This window comes from Triticum urartu, chromosome 6 (genome assembly GCF_003073215.2).
Source record: "Triticum urartu cultivar G1812 chromosome 6, Tu2.1, whole genome shotgun sequence".
In the NCBI taxonomy this organism is placed as follows: domain Eukaryota; kingdom Viridiplantae; phylum Streptophyta; class Magnoliopsida; order Poales; family Poaceae; genus Triticum; species Triticum urartu.
The window spans coordinates 477,060,898-477,078,209 of NC_053027.1; the positions used below are offsets into that span (position 1 = coordinate 477,060,898).

Genomic DNA, 17,312 nt, shown 5'->3' on the forward strand with positions numbered 1-17,312 from the left:
AGGGGAAAGGCCTCAGCAGACTGACAAAATTGCCGCTATATCTAGTGGTCAATCCCACGCCATTCTGGTGGCAGGCTCCCCGCCGTCGGATGGCCCGAACGGACGGCCGGCGGCCCGCCATGCGAGACCCGGGCCACAGCCCCCTCAGACGAGCGATACAAATCGCGACACGTGTACGGGGCCAGATTTCTTGGGTCAGTGCGCCCCATCTGGCTCTCGGGGCCCACGCGCCAGCGGGCGCGCGTGAGGGGACGGGGCGCTTTTAAATAGCATCCCCCACCGGTGGACTCGGAGGCGGCCTGCTCCTCCCCCCCGCACAAACCACTCGTTCGTCCCGTCAACAAGAGGAGCAGAGGCGCCGGAGAGGGAAGAGGGTGCGCGCGCTCGCGTGTGTGGTGTCCGCCGGCCCGATCTGCTCCGCTCCCGCCGCCTCGACCACCACCCCTATCAGGTATCGCCATTCGTCGCCCCCGCGAATCCGTCGCTCGTATGGTTAATTCCTAGATTCATTTTCTTCGGCGCGGATTCGCGCGGAATCTGCTCTGCTCCGGCCGTTTTGGCCGTGGGGAATGGCGAGTAGGCAGGGTGCCTTGCCGCGTCCATCCCGTTTCCCGGCCTATCCCTCGTGGAGCCACCGGCGGCGCCGCCACGAGAGGAGCTCGAGGGGCTGCTGTTTTTCTCCCCTCTTTGCTGCCGCTCCTGATTCCTGCCACCGGTCCGTCAATTCGCTGCCCCGCTGGCCCCTGCACCTACCTCCGACCGAATTCCCAGCGAAATGCGCGTGTCCCATGCACTGTTTCGCCCGAGGCAGCAACGGGCAGGATTAGAGCGAATCGCCCCTGATTAGCGCTGATGCGCGTATATAGACATTTAAACGCGGATTCTGCTGCATCTTGCTACCAGATCTGCAGAATATTGGTGCGGATGGCATCCAGATATTTCGGTATGCCTTTTGGGCCCTGATCTCTGCACCTCGGCCGTTACCACTCATTTTAGATTCGTAGAATCCGCCATCTTTTCTGGCGCAGCTGCCTTTGTCAGCTACCCGTTAGTACTAGTTTTGTTTGAAAAGCTGCACCAAAATTGTAGTCCCCGATTTTCATTGAGAAACACAAACAGAATTACTCCAGGTCGTGATTAGGCCTAGCAACACCAATTGCATATCTTTTTCCCGGGTAACACTAATTGGCCTTTGATGACAGGCAATCTTTCAGTTTAGAGGCAGGCCGATGCCGTGGCCGTTATGACTAGCACAGAAAATCTCTTTTTCCAACGAAGCACGGCAGGCGGAGCCATATGCTTCTCGTGCTCAAGTCGTTGGGATACTATCATATCATCATAAGAAAGAAAAAAAAGTTAGGCCGTTCCTTTCAGCACGTCGCGTCGCACGCGCTGGTCGGCGGCGGCGGCGGCTGGCGGGCTCGTGCGCGCTGCTCCTGACCTAGAAAAAGTCACCGTGATTCACGACCCCGTCAGATATCCTGTCGCCGGCGCCTGGACGGTGGCGATTGTCCCCTTCCGTTTCGTCACCCCACGACCGCGTGCCTGCGCTAAGGTACAGAAAAGCCTGCGTGGGCCAGAAAGAGCCTGCGCAATATTTGGCGGATCCAGGCCCACAGCCACAGGGCGGGCCTGCACCGCCTCTTTTTTTTCTCATTTCCGGCCGCAGACAGCTTAGCTGGACGCGCACAAGCGACCAAAGGCGCAGATCTGGGTGCCCATGGGCCCTCGTCCACCTTGGATGGCACCGCGCTCTGTACTTGCCCTGTAGGCAGCCGTGGTAGGTAGTAGCCCGTATGCGCGCCCTGTTGCCGCGCTATGGTCCTCCTAATCACGCGGAGCCAGCAGTCCTAATCGGTCGCCTACAGCCGTGTAATCCAGGGTTAATGCCTGCCGCGAATTAGCAGGCCAGTCCTAATCAATCGGCTAGCGGGGGTTTATTGCCATGAATCAGTAAAGTTGAACATCGCAATCCGGAGCTGCCTGTATTATGGTTTATGGTTTGGCCGTGGGACTTCTCTTTCTGTCTTGAAAGCTACTCCGTGTCAAGATGGCATCTGAATCGGAAGTCCACCTACCGTGTCAAGATGCGCGCTGTTCAACGTGATGATCACGTGGTGCCTCGTTTTACTGCTGTTCCTTGGTCTCGGTCGCCCACTGCTGCGCTGAGGTGAGCTGCGGTGGGGAGGTGTGCTCCAGACGAGGGGTGGTAGGTGGGTGACTCGGCTCTGACTGAATATGTCTTGGTCGTAGTACAGAGGCGGGAGAGAGAGACGTATTCGTCCATATTGGCGTTCTACTTGAAGAGACGGCCGATGGCTTATATTTGACCGTCCAAGGTGTGTCTGGTAGGATTTGATCACCTTATCTTACTAGATATGTACATGCGTGTGAGCCGGACTCTCGGTGCACTGCCTCATTTTGAACGAGTTTCTTGCGCATATCTTTGCTTTACTTGACCATTTGATCGGTCACCTTATCCCTGTGTTTTACTGAAGTACGGCAGCCGATTGTCTGTGATTGTTCAGAGGCATGGGCTGGGCGGATCTGAATTTCGCTTAGCAGCAGTGCATGTGAAGCAGCTACGGTGCACGAACCCGAAAGGGAATCTGAACATGCCATTGGGCTCGCACATGCCGCGATCCCCCCACTTGGCATGTCATCTAGGAATATTTTATCTCTTTTCTTCAGAGGGAAAGGGATATTTTTGAAGGGAGGAATATTTTATCTTGTTAGCATCGGGGCACGCCACCACCACCACTGGCGATGATATAACACCCCCTCGTGTTTTCCTTGCGTCGCTGCCCCTGTCGTGCGCCAGCAGAACTAGAGTAAAGTATAGCCCGCTTGCTAGATATTTTCGTTCATAGCAATTATGTAGAATCATGCTGCTAGAATATACTGTTCTGTTCTTAATCTCTTATGCTAGAGTACGATATAACTTCGTTCGTGCCATCTGACCACCTGTGCTCTTTTGTTGTCTGCAGCATCATGGGTGCTGGCGGCAGGATGACGGAGAAGGAGCGGGAGAAGCAGGAGCAGCTCGGCCGCGCCAACGGCGGCGCAGCCTACCAGCGCTCGCCGACGGACAAGCCGCCGTTCACGCTGGGTCAGATCAAGAAGGCAATCCCGCCTCACTGCTTCCAGCGCTCCATCATCAAGTCCTTCTCCTACGTGGTCCATGACCTGGTCATCGTCGCGGCCCTGCTGTACGCGGCGCTGGTCTGGATCCCCACCCTCCCGAGCGTGCTGCAGCTGGGCGCCTGGCCGCTCTACTGGGTCGTGCAGGGCTGCGTCATGACCGGCGTCTGGGTCATCGCGCACGAGTGCGGCCATCACGCCTTCTCCGACTACTCGCTGCTCGATGACACCGTCGGCCTGGTGCTCCACTCGTGGCTGCTCGTCCCCTACTTCTCGTGGAAGTACAGCCACCGTCGCCACCACTCCAACACCGGGTCGCTGGAGCGCGATGAGGTGTTCGTCCCCAAGCAGAAGGAGGCGCTGGCGTGGTACACCCCTTACATCTACAACAACCCCGTCGGCCGTCTGGTGCACATCGTCGTGCAGCTCACCCTCGGGTGGCCGCTGTACCTGGCGCTCAACGCCTCAGGCCGCCCGTACCCGCGGTTCGCCTGCCACTTCGACCCCTACGGCCCGATCTACAACGACCGGGAGCGAGCCCAGATTTTCATCTCAGACGTCGGAGTGCTGGCCGTGTCATTGGCTCTGCTGAAGCTCGTGTCGTCGTTCGGGTTCTGGTGGGTGGTGCGGGTCTACGGCGTGCCGCTGCTGATCGTGAACGCTTGGCTGGTCCTGATCACCTACCTGCAGCACACCCACCCGGCGCTGCCGCACTACGACTCGACGGAGTGGGACTGGCTGCGGGGGGCGCTGGCCACCATGGACCGCGACTACGGCATCCTCAACCGCGTGTTCCACAACATCACGGACACGCACGTGGCGCACCACCTCTTCTCCACCATGCCGCACTACCACGCCATGGAGGCCACCAAGGCGATCAAGCCCATCCTCGGCGAGTACTACCAGTTCGACCCCACCCCCGTCGCCAAGGCCACATGGCGCGAGGCCAAGGAGTGCATCTACGTCGAGCCCGAGGACCGCAAGGGGGTCTTCTGGTACAGCAACAAGTTCTAGCCGTCAAGATCCATCAACGGTGCTCGAGAAAGAACTCAGAGAAGAGATCCTACCAAGTAATTCCATCCATCTACCTACAGTCATATGGTTAGTCTTTAGATAGCAGAGGGCATTTGGGCACAAAAGAAGACTACTATTACCGTGCCAGTGCTAGAAGAGCTGAGTGGTGCAAGGAAGAGTAGCGTGTCCGTGACTTTGGTCAGTTCCGTCTTTACTTTTTCTCTGTGTTCCAGTCGTCGGCTTAGGTTTGGCCGGCTGTCGTCGTCGGTGTCCGTGACCGTGGACATGGCCGCGTGTGTTGTGTGTGCGTCTGTCATTGCATTGGCGTCATCTCCCCCCGTCCGTGTCATGTTGTTGTAGACCATTTCGTGTTTATGGCGGAATAACTGATCGTCGAAGGAAGGGCAACTTTTTTGAGTACTCCAGTTTAGATGATGTTCTTTCTCGTGATTTTTATCTCGTCTCTGGAAATGGATGGTTGCTCGCTTGCTCTGTCAAGCAAGGTTGTCTACTCCGTCCCGCGGGCCGCGGCGGAACGAGATCCTCTGACGTACAACAAACTACTGCAGAGGGACGTCCAACACGGATCACCGTTCGTGCAGCATCCAATGGCAACGGCTAAACACTGGCAGAACATAACGAAGCCATCGGCCCATGAGCGTGATGCGGCCCAGTCCAATGAGATGTTGCTAGGACGAAAAAACGCACGAGGTCGACGGAACACGATAGCTTAAGTGAACACGGTGCCCTGCTCATCGATTTGTACGTAAATTGCAAATCTCTGCCTTTCTTTTGCCATCTTGAAATTTGCTTCAATAATAAGAGTGGAATTAGTCTAACTATTGTCATCAGATTTGTTTTGAATTTGATAAATTTTTGTGCAACTCTAGGTCGATCTTGTAATTAGAGTAACTCCAACGCGCTAACGCAAATGATCCGTGTGTATCCGTTTGCATCGAAACAAACGAAAACACCGGTCTTCGTCTGGACACATTTCCCGCCCAATCTGGCCACTTCTCCGTCGCTGTCCAATCTGGCCACCCTCGCGCGCTCCCTCACCGGCGACAACAAACCCTATCTATCCCGCGTGTTTGCTATGGGTTCCTTCAACAACAAAGGCAAGGGCAAGGGCAAGTTTGACGTTTGCGCCAGCTCGTTCCGTGGGCCGCCCCAACCGCCTCCGGACGCCTTCGCGCTAGTGCTGTGTGTAGGGAGGGGTTGCTGGCCACGGGACAGGCTCCACTTCCCGGTGCACCGCTCGCTGCACCACTCGTATTGTTGCGCGTCACTGTCGTGGCCTGATGTCAATCTCTCCCACGGCCTGTAGGTTGACCCCCACTCGTACTATCGCGTCGTCATGCAGCAGAGTCGCTGGCGCCCCAGACGGCGGAGGAGGCAGCGCGGGCGATGCGGCAGCAGGCCTTCCCGGAGGGGGGAGGGGGGGCGCCGCACTTTGTCATCCTCGTCGACGCGGATGACGACGCATAGGGTAGTGTGCTGGACAGCCGCTAGGTGGCATCAATCTTATTTTTTACAGTTTTTAATTTATGTTTAATTAAATTTAAGTGAACTTTGGGTGGCACATACGCGTTCGATCGGCCGACCAAATGGAAAAAGCGGGAAAAATCCACACCCATGTGCGTCGGCGCATTGGAGTTGCATCTTTGCGCGGCGAGTGAATGGCGACGATGAGTCTGGCCAAGCGCTCCTTCGGCGAGCGAACGACGGCGATGAGTGAACTGGACGGCGACGGAGAAGTGGCCAGATTGGGCGAGAAATGCGTCTAGATGAACAGCACGTGGACTGATTTTAGGCTTGGGTTGGCATGTTGGACCGGTGTTTTCATCCGTTTTGATGCAAACGGACATGCACGGCTCATTTGTGTCGGCGCGTTGAAGTTGCCCTAATTACAAGATCGATGCAGAGTGGCGCAAAGCTTTATCGAATTCAAAATAAATCTGACGACGACAGCTCGACTAATTCCACTCTTATTATTAAAGCAAATCTCAAGATGGCAAAAGAAAGGCAGAGATTTACAATTTACTTACAAATCGACGAGCAGGGCACCGTGTTCTCTTAAGCTATCACGTTTTTGTCATCCTCGCACCATCTCATTGGACTGGGCCGCATCGTGCTCATGGGCCGATGGCATAGCTATGTTTTGCCGGTATTTAGCCATTGCCATTGGATGCTGCACGGACGGTGATCTGTGTTGAACGTCCCTCTGCAGTAGTTTTGTTCTACGTTAGAGGATCTCGTTCCGCCGCGGCAGCCTATGTCTTTAATCTCTTTGCTGCACACAAGATTGCTTTTGGTCGACATTTATGCGATATTTCGTTGTGCTTGGTACGTCCAAGTCCTGTCTCACTGTCACGTTGTGGTCCAATCTGGAAGCTGTGGTCAGCGTTGTTAGCGGTCCAAATCCAGCAATCTTGCACAGTGTAATGCTGAAAGCTGCGTCTGAGCATCGCAAGCAGCCCAGTGTGCGCCAATAATCCTGGAAACTGTGCTTGTGAATGTGAGGCCAGATTTTGGAGCCTCGACTTGTCTCTCTTGCAAACGGGAGCTACTACCGCCAATTTATTTCTCGCCTATGCCTGTAGTACTACGCAAAATTGATGTGCTTGGCCGGGGGGCGGGGCAATATTCCCGGTCCCTCCCATCCCATGTGCCATGAGTTCAATTCAATGCACGCACTACGGATTTCCAGCCGAGATTTGGCCGAAACGTAGGGTCAACCGGGCAAGTGCAATGCCATCGTGGTGCTACCGTACGCATTTAGATGCGTGCCGTGCCAGGGAGCAGGAGGTTTACTCCGCCTCGATCTTAACGGAGCGCCTCAATGGATGGGGGAGCAACTCAATAACTCATGCTGATGGCACACGGGAGGGAAGACAGACGCCCATCCGTGTCCGTCCTGCCGACCCGAGAGCGCACGCAACAATAGCTTACACAGTACATCACATAAATCCCGAGTGTTTAACCAAAAACCATCACAATTGACGAAAACGTGACGAAAAACTACCACTCTATGATTTTGTGCGAAACTATCGAATTTGTCCTAAACCGTGACAAAAAACTACCAAGTCGCGAAATCGTTTGCTTCATTCATGCTAACCCCGAATCTGACCGGTTGGGCCCGCGAATCAGTTGCCACGCTGGCCAACGGACGGCCGCCGCGCGTTGATGGTCGTTAACGGCCCGTCCGCTGTCGGAACGGCGGCTGTCGGTAGGCCAATAAGTTAGAGCGAGCTCAGCCACTCGCTCATTCTCTTCCTCCTCGCTCGCTCTCACTCGTCCTCATCCTCTCCCTCTCCCTGGTGCTCTGAGCTAGGTCAGCCTATCGCCGTCGCCGCCGCGGCCATTGCTGCCGGTAGAAGTTGAGGATGCCATCCTGAAATGACGAGGAGAGCTCGGACGAGGACATCAACATGGTTTCAATGGATCCTCAGCTCTTTGTAAGTGCATAGTGATGGAACAGAGTTAGGGTTAGGGTTAGTTCATCAAAATAGGAGATTCCAAGTTGCTTTTGGTTTGATTCGAAGTTTCTTTTGCAGGAAACCCCTGACAGAGTGGTGGAACCATCTTTCTGTGGTTCATACACTCAATCTGAGCCGACGTGCATGATGCATCATCAGAGGCCGAAGAAGATGGTGGCTTTTGAAGGTGATTTGACTGGGAGACGATTCCTGGGTTGTCCTGTGCAGCAAGTATTAAATCTTGCACGCTAACTTGTTTTGCTGGTGGAGATGTGTGATGTGTTTTGCTGCTGGAGATGTGTGGTGCAGCATGTGGTGCAGAGATGTGTGGTGTGCAGAGATGTGTGCTGTAGTTTAGAACTGAAACTTGAAAGTGCCATACATATGAAAGCTATATGTGCAAGTAGATCTTTAGTTAACTGAATTCAATACATGACTGAACCTGAGAACACCTACATGCAGAGATCTTTAGTGTACTGTGAACTGAATGTATTTGTTAGGTGTTAACTGAATATAGCTGTTAACTGAAAAAGAACAGAGTTAAATGAATTTATATCTATTGCTAAATATAGTTGTTAACTGAATTTATCTCTGATGCTAAGTCAGGTGTTGTGTGCTTACTATGAAAGAATTATGTTTGCATAATTCAGAGAGCATATTGATTTAAACAAAGGGTTTCAGTTAAATGAAATGACTTTATGACTTTAGTTATCTGTACTAAGTTTGTTACTAAGTGCTTTGTGCTTAATTATAAATAATTGCTTCTGTAGGATGTAGGTGTGAACTGTGGGGTTGTGGAGTGGGTGGATGGTCATTGGCTAGAGATTCTACAAAGGTGCCTAACAAGGATTTGGGACATGTACCATGAGCAGAACTTGGGGAGGGTGAAGGACAAACAAGCCCATGAGAAAGAGGTGGCCAAGCTAAAGAAGGAAATTGATTTCCTATCAAACAACTACAGCTAGTTGGTGGAAGATGTATCCAAGCATTTTGACTATCAAGATGGCAAGATGTCTCATGACATGGACTATAACAGACAGGCAATCAATGATCTAAATGCAAAGAAGAAACAACTTGAGGATCAAGCAAAGATTGAGATAAGTATGGAAAAGATGAAGCTTGCCAAGGAGCAAAGGTGCATTCTTCAAAGCCAAGCAGATATCATTCAGAACATGAGGAAGACCATGAAGAAAGTGGAGGGGGACAGGGACCTACTTAAGCAAGAGAAGAAGAAGCTGGAGTATCTGATTGCTGATCTGCTCAATGCTGGGCATGCCATCAAAGATAAGCTGGAGAGGATCAATGCAATTATGAATGAGTGAAGTGCTTGTTGTGTGGGTTAAGTAATCAGTACGCCTATATATATATCTGGCCTTGGAATGTCATGCATGTTAGGTGTATATTTTGGGAAAGTTTCATGTGCTTTCAGAATGGTATGAGGGAGGGAGGTACTCTTATGGTTTAAGAACTAGTTGGTTTTATCTAAGATGTAATGACTTTTATGTTAAGACCTACTATGCTAAGTGAGTACTCATGCTAAGTTAATTAAGTAAGAATGTTTTATCTATGATGAGGCTATTTTACTCTGCATATATCATGTGTGGATAACTGATAGTAGTGACATAGTTGGAAGTAGCAAGTAGCAAGTAACATATATAGCAAGTAGCTTAGATAGTCTGACAAATAACTTAACATATGTAGCAAGTAGCAAGTAACATATATAGATAGTCTGACATAGATAGATAGTATTGCCATTCATAGTCTGACATATATAGCATCTAGTAGTAGATAGTGCCTGACATAGATAGCAACTAATAGTAGATAGTGTCTGACGAAACTGAACCTAGGAACTTACTGAACTTACGAAAGTTCAGGACTGACGAAACTGAATATTTTTGCGCTAAAGTAACTGAAGTCAGCACTTCACTCCTCCTTGTTCAGCATCTTCAGGCACTGGGAGCGGCGCACCGCAGTCACGGCCGCCCTCTTCTTCTTGCCCGGCGTCGGCTCCACCACATCTTCCTCGCCGCCATCTTGTTCTTGCTTCATGACGATGCCGTCTGGGAGATCGGCGACCTCCGGCAGTGCATCCACGTGGATTGGGAGGTTCCTGTCCCCCTCCACGGCGTCGAGGACGGGAGCCAGCAGCTGCACTTCAGGCTCGTCGTCGGAGAGGACGACGACCTCATCCACCTCGTCGTCAGAGGACTCGTCCTCATCATCGTCACTGGACTCGTCGTTAGAAGACTCGCCGTCAGAGTCGTCATAGGGCCCAAGGACCCATGGATTGCGCCTCTCCCAGTAGGCGTTGTTGATTGGGGCTGGGAGAGCGAGGACGGCGTCGGTGACGTGGTCCGTGGCGGCCGGCGGCGTGGTGGATGAGCGGTGATAACCCACAAGTATAGGGGATCGCAACAGTTTTTGAGGGTAAAGTATTCAACCCAAATTTATTGATTCGACACAAGGGGAGCCAAAGAATACTCTCAAGTATTAGCAGCTGAGTTGTCAATTCAACCACACCTGGAAACTTAATATCTGCAACAAAGTATTTAGTAGCAAAGTAATATGATAGTAGTGGTAACGGTAGCAAAAGGTAACAGTAGTAAAAGCAATGTTTTTGGTATTTTGTAGTGATGATAGCAATAGCAACGGAAAAGTAAATAAGCGAAGAACAATATATGCAAAGCTCGTAGGCAATGGATGAGTGATGGAGAATTATGCCGGATGCGGTTCATCATGTAACAGTCATAACCTAGGGTGACACAGAACTAGCTCCAGTTAATCAATGTAATGTAGGCATGTATTCCGAATATAGTCATATGTGCTTATGGAAAAGAACTTGCATGCCATCTTTTGTCCTACCCTCCCGTGGCAGCGGGGTCCTTACGGAAACTAAGGGATATTAAGGCCTCCTTTTAATAGAGTACCGGAACAAAGCATTAACACATAGTGAATACATGAACTCCTCAAACTACGGTCATCACCGGTAAGTATCCCGATTATTGTCACTTCGGGGTTAACGGATCATAACACATAATAGGTGACTATAGACTTGCAAGATAGGATCAAGAACTCTCATATATTGATGAAAACATAATAAGTTCAGATCTGAAATCATGGCACTCGGGCCCTAGTGACAAGCATTAAGCATAGCAAAGTCATAGCAACATCAATCTCAGAACATAGTGGATACTAGGGATCAAACCCTAACAAAACTAACTCGATTACATGATAGATCCCATCCAACCCATCACCATCCAGCAAGCTTACGGTGGAATTACTCACGCACGGCGGTGAGCATCATGAAATTGGTGATGAAGGATGGTTGATGATGACGATGGCGACGGATTCCCCTCTCCAGAGCCCCGAACGGAATCCAGATCAGCCCTCCCGAGAGGTTTTAGGGCTTGGCGGCGGCTCCGTATCGTAAAACGCGATGAATCCTTCTCCCTGATTTTTTTCTCCCCGAAACACAATATATAGAGTTGGAGTTGGAGTCGGAGGAGTTCCAGGGGGCCCACGAGGTAGGGGGGCGTGCCCGCACCCTCGTGGACAGGTGGTGGGCCCCCTGGCCTTCATCTTTTGTAGGTATTTTTTATATTTTCCAAAAAGTTGCTCCGTGAAGTTTTAGGTCATTCCGAAAACGTTTGTTTCTGCACATAAATAACACCATGGTAATTCTGCTGAAAAGATCGTCAGTCCGGGTTAGTTCCATTCAAATCATGCAAGTTAGAGTCCAAAATAAGGGCAAAAGTGTTTGGAAAAGTAGATACGACGGAGACGTATCAACTTCCCCAAGTTTAAACCATTACTTGTCCTCAAGCAATTCAGTTGATAAACTGAAAGTGATAAAGAAAAACTTTTACAAACTCTGTTTGCTCTTGTTGTTGTAAATATGTAAAGCTAGAATTCAAGTTTTCAACAAAGATTATAACTAACCACATTCGCAATAACGCTTAGGTCTCAAGTTACTCATATCAATAGCATAATCAACTAGCGAGCAATAACAATAAATCTCGGATGACAACACTTTCTCAAAACAATCATAATATGATATAGCAAGATGGTATCTCGCTAGCCCTTTCCGAGACCACAAAACATAAATGTAGAGCACCTTTAAAGACCAAGGACTGACTAGACATTGTAATTCATGGTAAAAGAGATCCAGTCAAGTCATACTCAATGTAAACTAACAATAATGAATGCAAATGACAACGGTGCGCTCCAAGAGGATGATGACTCAGCATAAAAGTAAATAGACAGGCCCTTCACAGAGGGAAGCAGGGATTTATAGAGGTGCCAGAGCTCGGTTTTGAAATAGACATGAATAATATTTTGAGCGGTATACTTTCATTGTCAACATAACAAGCAAGAGATGGCAATATCTTCCATGCTACACACATTATAGGCGGTTCCCAAACAGAATGGTAAAGTTTATACTCCCCCTTCCACCAACAAGCATCAATCCATGGCTTGCTCGAAACAACGAGTGCCTCCAACTAACAAGAGTCCCAAGAGGAGTTTTGTTTGCAATTATTTTGATTTAGTTTGCATAAAGCATGGGACTAGGCATCCCGGTGACCAGCCATTTATCTCGTGAGTGAGGAGTGGAGTCCACTCCTCTTGAGAATAACCCGCCTAACATGGAAGATACAGACATCCCTAGTTGATACATGAGCTATTCGAGCATACAAAACATGATATTTATTTGAAGGTTTAGAGTTTGTCACATACAAATTTACTTGGAACGACATGTAGATACCGTATATAGGTAGGTATAGTGGACTCATGTGGAATAACTTTGGGGTTTAAGGGATTGGATGCACAAGCAGTATTCCTGCTTAGTACAGGTGAAGGCTAGCAAAAGACTGGGAAGCGACCAGCTAGAGAGCGACAACAGTCATGAACATGCATTAAAATTAATCAACACTGAATGCAAGCATGAGTAGGATATAATCCACCATGAACATAAATATCATGAAGGCTATGTTGATTTTTTTTCAACTACATGCGTGAAAATGTGCCAAGTCAAGTCACTTAAATCATTCAGAGGAGGAGACCACCCTATCATACCACATCATAACCATTTTAATAGCATGTTGGCACGCAAGGTAAACCATTATAAGCTCCTAGCTAATCAAGCATGGCACAAGAAATTATGATCTCTACTTATCATTGCAAACATGTTTATTCATAATAGGCTGAATCAGGAACGATGAAATAATCATATTTACAAAAACAAAAGAGGTCGAGTTCATACCAGCTTTTCTCATCTCAATCAGTCCATCATATATCGTCATAATTGCCTTTCACTTGCACGACCGAACGATGTGAATAATAATAATAGTGCACGTGCATTGGACTAAGCTGGAATCTGCAAGCATTCAATAAACAGGAGAAGACAAGGCAATATGGGCTCTTTTGTCAGATCAACAATAATGCATATAAGAGCCACTTCAACAATTTAATTATGGTATTCTCCTATCGACCCCCAAAGGAAAGAAAACAAATAAAAGTATTTACACTGGAGAGCTCCCAACAAGTAAAAGAAGAACAGGAAATCTTTTGGGGTTTTCTTTTTAATTACTACTACAAGCATTGGAAAGTAAACTAATTGAAAGCTACCACTAACTTTTTTGGTTTTTCTTAATGTTATCGAACACACAAGAAGAAAGCATAAAAAGGAAATTAACTAGCATGGATGATGCAAATGAAAAAGTATGAGCACCGACATCTAGCAATGAGTATGTGAACATAAATCTAATGTCGGTGAGAAATACGTACTCCCCAAGCTTAGGCTTTTGGCCTAAGTTGGTCTATGGCCACGGTTGGCCTGGCGGATATCCATAATAATAGTTAGGGTCGTGCTGTGATGAAGAAGAAGACTCCTATTGCCACTGGCTGGCAATCATCTTCGGATCCCACTGGTAATTAGACTGTTGTGAAGGATCAACTGGTGGTTCCGTCTCTGGCTCCATAGCTGGTGTAGGGTTCCAGTAGGCATGAATAGCCTTTAACGGAACAAGGTACTGGCCTGCAGATAAATCAAACAAAGAAGGAGCAGGCAGGGTAATAGTCTCAGAATGATGTTTATCAAAGAACAATTTGTATTTAAGCTCTCCTTCCCTATTCTTAACAATAAAATCATGTGCCACCATACTTTTATAATCTAAATAAACATGAGGCAACACTTTTTCTTCCTTCTCATAATGCCTAATAGGTATGTTAAAATGTGCAGCTAGGCGTGAAGCATAGATGCCTCCAAAGATGGGGCCCTTGGTACGGTTCAGACTTAACCGTTTAGCAATAATGTCGCCCATACTAACAGAGTTATCACCATATAAACCGTGGAGCAAAATAATAATATCAGGGACACTAAGGTTTCCACAGTTTTCGCGACCAATTAAACAACGACTAGCAAATAATGAAAAATGGCGTAAAACAGGAAAATGTATGCTAGTGATCCGTGCATCGGAAACATTCCTTGTTTCCCCTACAATGATAGTATCAATAAACTCATCCACATCCTCGCGATGTGGTTCCTCTGTCTTGCCCTCGAAAGGGACTAAACTAACCTGGCAAAAATCATAAAGTGACATCTCCTTATGCTCATCATATAAATGAAACTCCACCATAGGTGGTGAGCTCCTAGAATGGAAATGAAAGTTTTGCACAAAGATATTTATGAGTAAGAGATACTGATTGCGTTGGTCGCGGAGGAAAGCGGTGAGGCCTGCATTCTTAGCCAATTCATAAAAATCTTCATAAATCTCGGCTGCTCTCAAGAAATCATCGGAAGGCCATTCACACACCCGAACCTCCGCGGTGCGAGGCAGATTATACTTAGGCTTCGGTGCCTTTTCCTTCGAGCTTCGACTCGATGAGCCCCTCAAAAATTTCTTCATCATTTTCTGAAAAATTCTGAATTTTTTAGTAACTTCAAAATAAAAGTAAACCAAACTCAATAATATCGATAGCAATTACTCCTACAAGTGCCTAGGGGCTATAATATGCATCAAAACTACTTTTGACCATATAAATTTGACATGCAAGCTTAAGAACAGGGTCACCTAAGCAGCAAAAATTGCAATGAATAAAGCACTAGAACAAAAAAATAATTGGACCAATGGAGGAGTCACATACCAAGGAGCAATCTCCCCAAGCAGTTTTGTGAGAGGTGTTTTGAGCAAGGAGATCGAAAATGGCAGCAAAACGAGCTTGGACTCGGGTTTGAGCTGGTTATTCGTGTTTGGGGGAGGAAGAAGGAGTGTGTGGGTGAAAGGATAAGTGGAGGAGGGCCACCGTGGGCCCACGAGGCAGGGGGCGCGCCCAGGGGGGTAGGGCGCGCCCTCCACCCTCGTGGGCAGGTGGTTGACCCCCCCTACGGTGTTCTCAGTGCCAAATATTCTCAAATATTCCAGAAAAAAATCATATTTAAATTTCAGAGCATTTGGAGAAATTTTATTTTTGGGGTATTTTTATATTGCACGGATAATCAGATAACAGACAGAAAAAGACTATTTTTATTTTATTTAATATAAATAACAGAAAGTAAAAGGAGGGTACAGCAGGTTGTGCCTTCCAGTTTCATCCATCTCATGATCATCAAAATGAATCCACTAACAAGGTTGATCAAGTCTTATTAATGAACTCATTCCGAATAACATGGAACCGATGAAATTTCGAATAACACTATGTTACCTCAACGGGGACATGGACATCCCCAATAATAAGAATATCATATTTCTTCTTGACAGTAGGAAGAGGAAATTCAAAATCTCCAAATATAATCGATGGGACTTTCCCAATAGAGTTGATACTATGAACTTGAGGTTGTTTCCTCGGAAAGTGTACCGTATGCTCATTACCATTAACATGAAAAGTGACATTGCCTTTAGTGCAATCAATAACAGCCCCTGCATTATTCAAAAAGGGTCTTCCAAGAATAATAGACATACTATCGTCCTCGGGAATATCAAGAATAACAAAGTCCGTTAAAATAGTAACGTTTGCAACTACAATAGGCACATCCTCACAAATACCGACAGGTATAGCAGTTGATTTATCAGCCATTTGCAAAGATATTTCAGTAGGTGTCAACTTATTCAAATCAAGTCTACGATATAAAGAGAGAGGCATAACACTAACACCGGCTCCAAGATCACATAAAGCAGTTTTAACATAGTTTCTTTTAATGGAGCATGGTATAGTGGGTACTCCTGGATCTCCGAGTTTCTTTGGTATTCCACCCTTAAAAGTATAATTAGCAAGCATGGTGGAAATTTCAGCTTCTGGTATGTTTCTCTTATTTGTAACAATATCTTTCATATACTTAGCATAAGGATTCATTTTGAGCATATTAGTTAATCGCATACACAAAAAGATAGGTCCAATCATTTCAGCAAAGCGCTCAAAATCCTCATCATCCTTTTTCTTGGATGGTTTGGGAGGAAAAGGCATGGGTTTCTAAACCCATGCTTCTCTTTCTTTACCATCTTCCTAGCAACAAAATCTTTCTTATCATAATGTTGATTCTTTGATTGTGGGTTATCAAGATCAACAGCAGGTTTGAAAGTGCAACTATCCCTAGGTGGTTTTGGTAATTCATAACAACATATAGCTCATTGAGCTAATGCTATTCCAAGATGATTATTTCAGGAAAGCTCAATGATTGGCATGGCATGGATGTGAAAGTGGAACCCTCAAAATGCTAAGGACAATGGATTGGCTCAAGCTCAAAAGCTCAAGACTCTTCATTTCATATTTTAGTGATCCAAGATCACATTGAGTCCATAGGAAAAGCCAATACTATTAAGGAGGGATGAGGTGTTGCTTAATGAGCCTCTTGCTTCATGTGCTTAGTGATATGCTCCAAAACCCTCAACTACTTTCCCATATCCACAGATGACCAAAACTCTAAGCCAAACTCGGTCCTACCGATTTTTCCTATCCGGCGCCACCGAGTTTCACTTGTCATTAGCCACTGCCAAAACCCTAGCAATTCGGTTCTACCGATAAGGTTCTCGGTCCCACTGAGATGGGGTTGCAATCTCTCTGTTTCCCTTTCGTAACTTTTCGGTCCCACCGAAAGAGCGAATCGGTCCCACCGAGATTGCAATGTAAACTCAGTGTTTCCCCTTTGTAACTTTTCGGTCTCACCGAGTTTCACTCGGTCCCACCGAAAGAGCAAATCGGTCCCACCGAGTTTGCCTGACCAACTCTCTGGTTAGCTAATTACCAAACTCGGTCTCACCGAGTTTGTGTGATCGGTCTCACCGAGATTACGTTATGCCCAAACCCTAACCGAATCGGTCCTACCGAGTTGCATGTCAGTCCCACCGAAATTCCTAACGGTCACTAGGTTTACTATTTTGGTCAGACCGAGTTTTATGATTCGGTCCCACCGAGATTGGAAAACTGTGTAACGGTTGGATTTTGTGTGGAGGCTATATATACCCCTCCACCTCTTTCTCATTCCAAGAGAGAGCCAACAGAACACACACATCATTCCAACTCATTTGTTCTGAGAGAGAACCACCTACTCATGTGTTGAGATCAAGACATTCCATTCCTACCATATGAATCTTGATCTCTAGCCTTCCCAAGTTGCTTTCCACTCAAATCTTCTTTCCACCAAATCCAAATCCTATGAGAGAGAGTTGAGTGTTGGGGAGACTA

General features: G+C 47.6%; 2 protein-coding genes across 3 annotated transcripts in view; both read left to right on the plus strand.

Annotated features, from left to right (window-relative positions):
- The first annotated feature begins 295 nt into the window (after window positions 1-295).
- Window positions 296-4,575, plus strand: LOC125514359 (fatty acid desaturase DES2-like). Of its 2 annotated transcripts, none has more exons than XM_048679666.1 (2): window positions 296-451; window positions 2,988-4,575. In XM_048679666.1, the coding sequence occupies exon 2, from the start codon at window positions 2,992-2,994 to the stop codon at window positions 4,153-4,155; it is 1,164 nt and encodes a 387-aa protein (XP_048535623.1). In that variant the 5' UTR covers window positions 296-451; window positions 2,988-2,991; the 3' UTR covers window positions 4,156-4,575. The 2 variants fall into 2 exon arrangements, with proteins under 2 accessions (XP_048535623.1, XP_048535624.1); XM_048679667.1 differs by lacking the exon at window positions 296-451 and adding an exon at window positions 489-2,836.
- Window positions 324-17,312, plus strand: part of LOC125514360 (fatty acid desaturase DES2-like) — a 29,456-nt gene continuing 12,467 nt past the window's right edge. Inside the window, exon 1 of the mRNA XM_048679668.1 lies at window positions 324-451. The gene's annotated coding sequence lies outside the window, so the exon portion shown is untranslated. The remainder of the gene's footprint in view (window positions 452-17,312) is intronic.

What these genes read in the sequence shown, in the direction of transcription:
- LOC125514359 (XM_048679666.1), top strand. Translation starts at nt 2,992, where the DNA reads ATGGGTGCTGGCGGCAGGATGACGGAGAAGGAGCGGGAGAAGCAGGAG.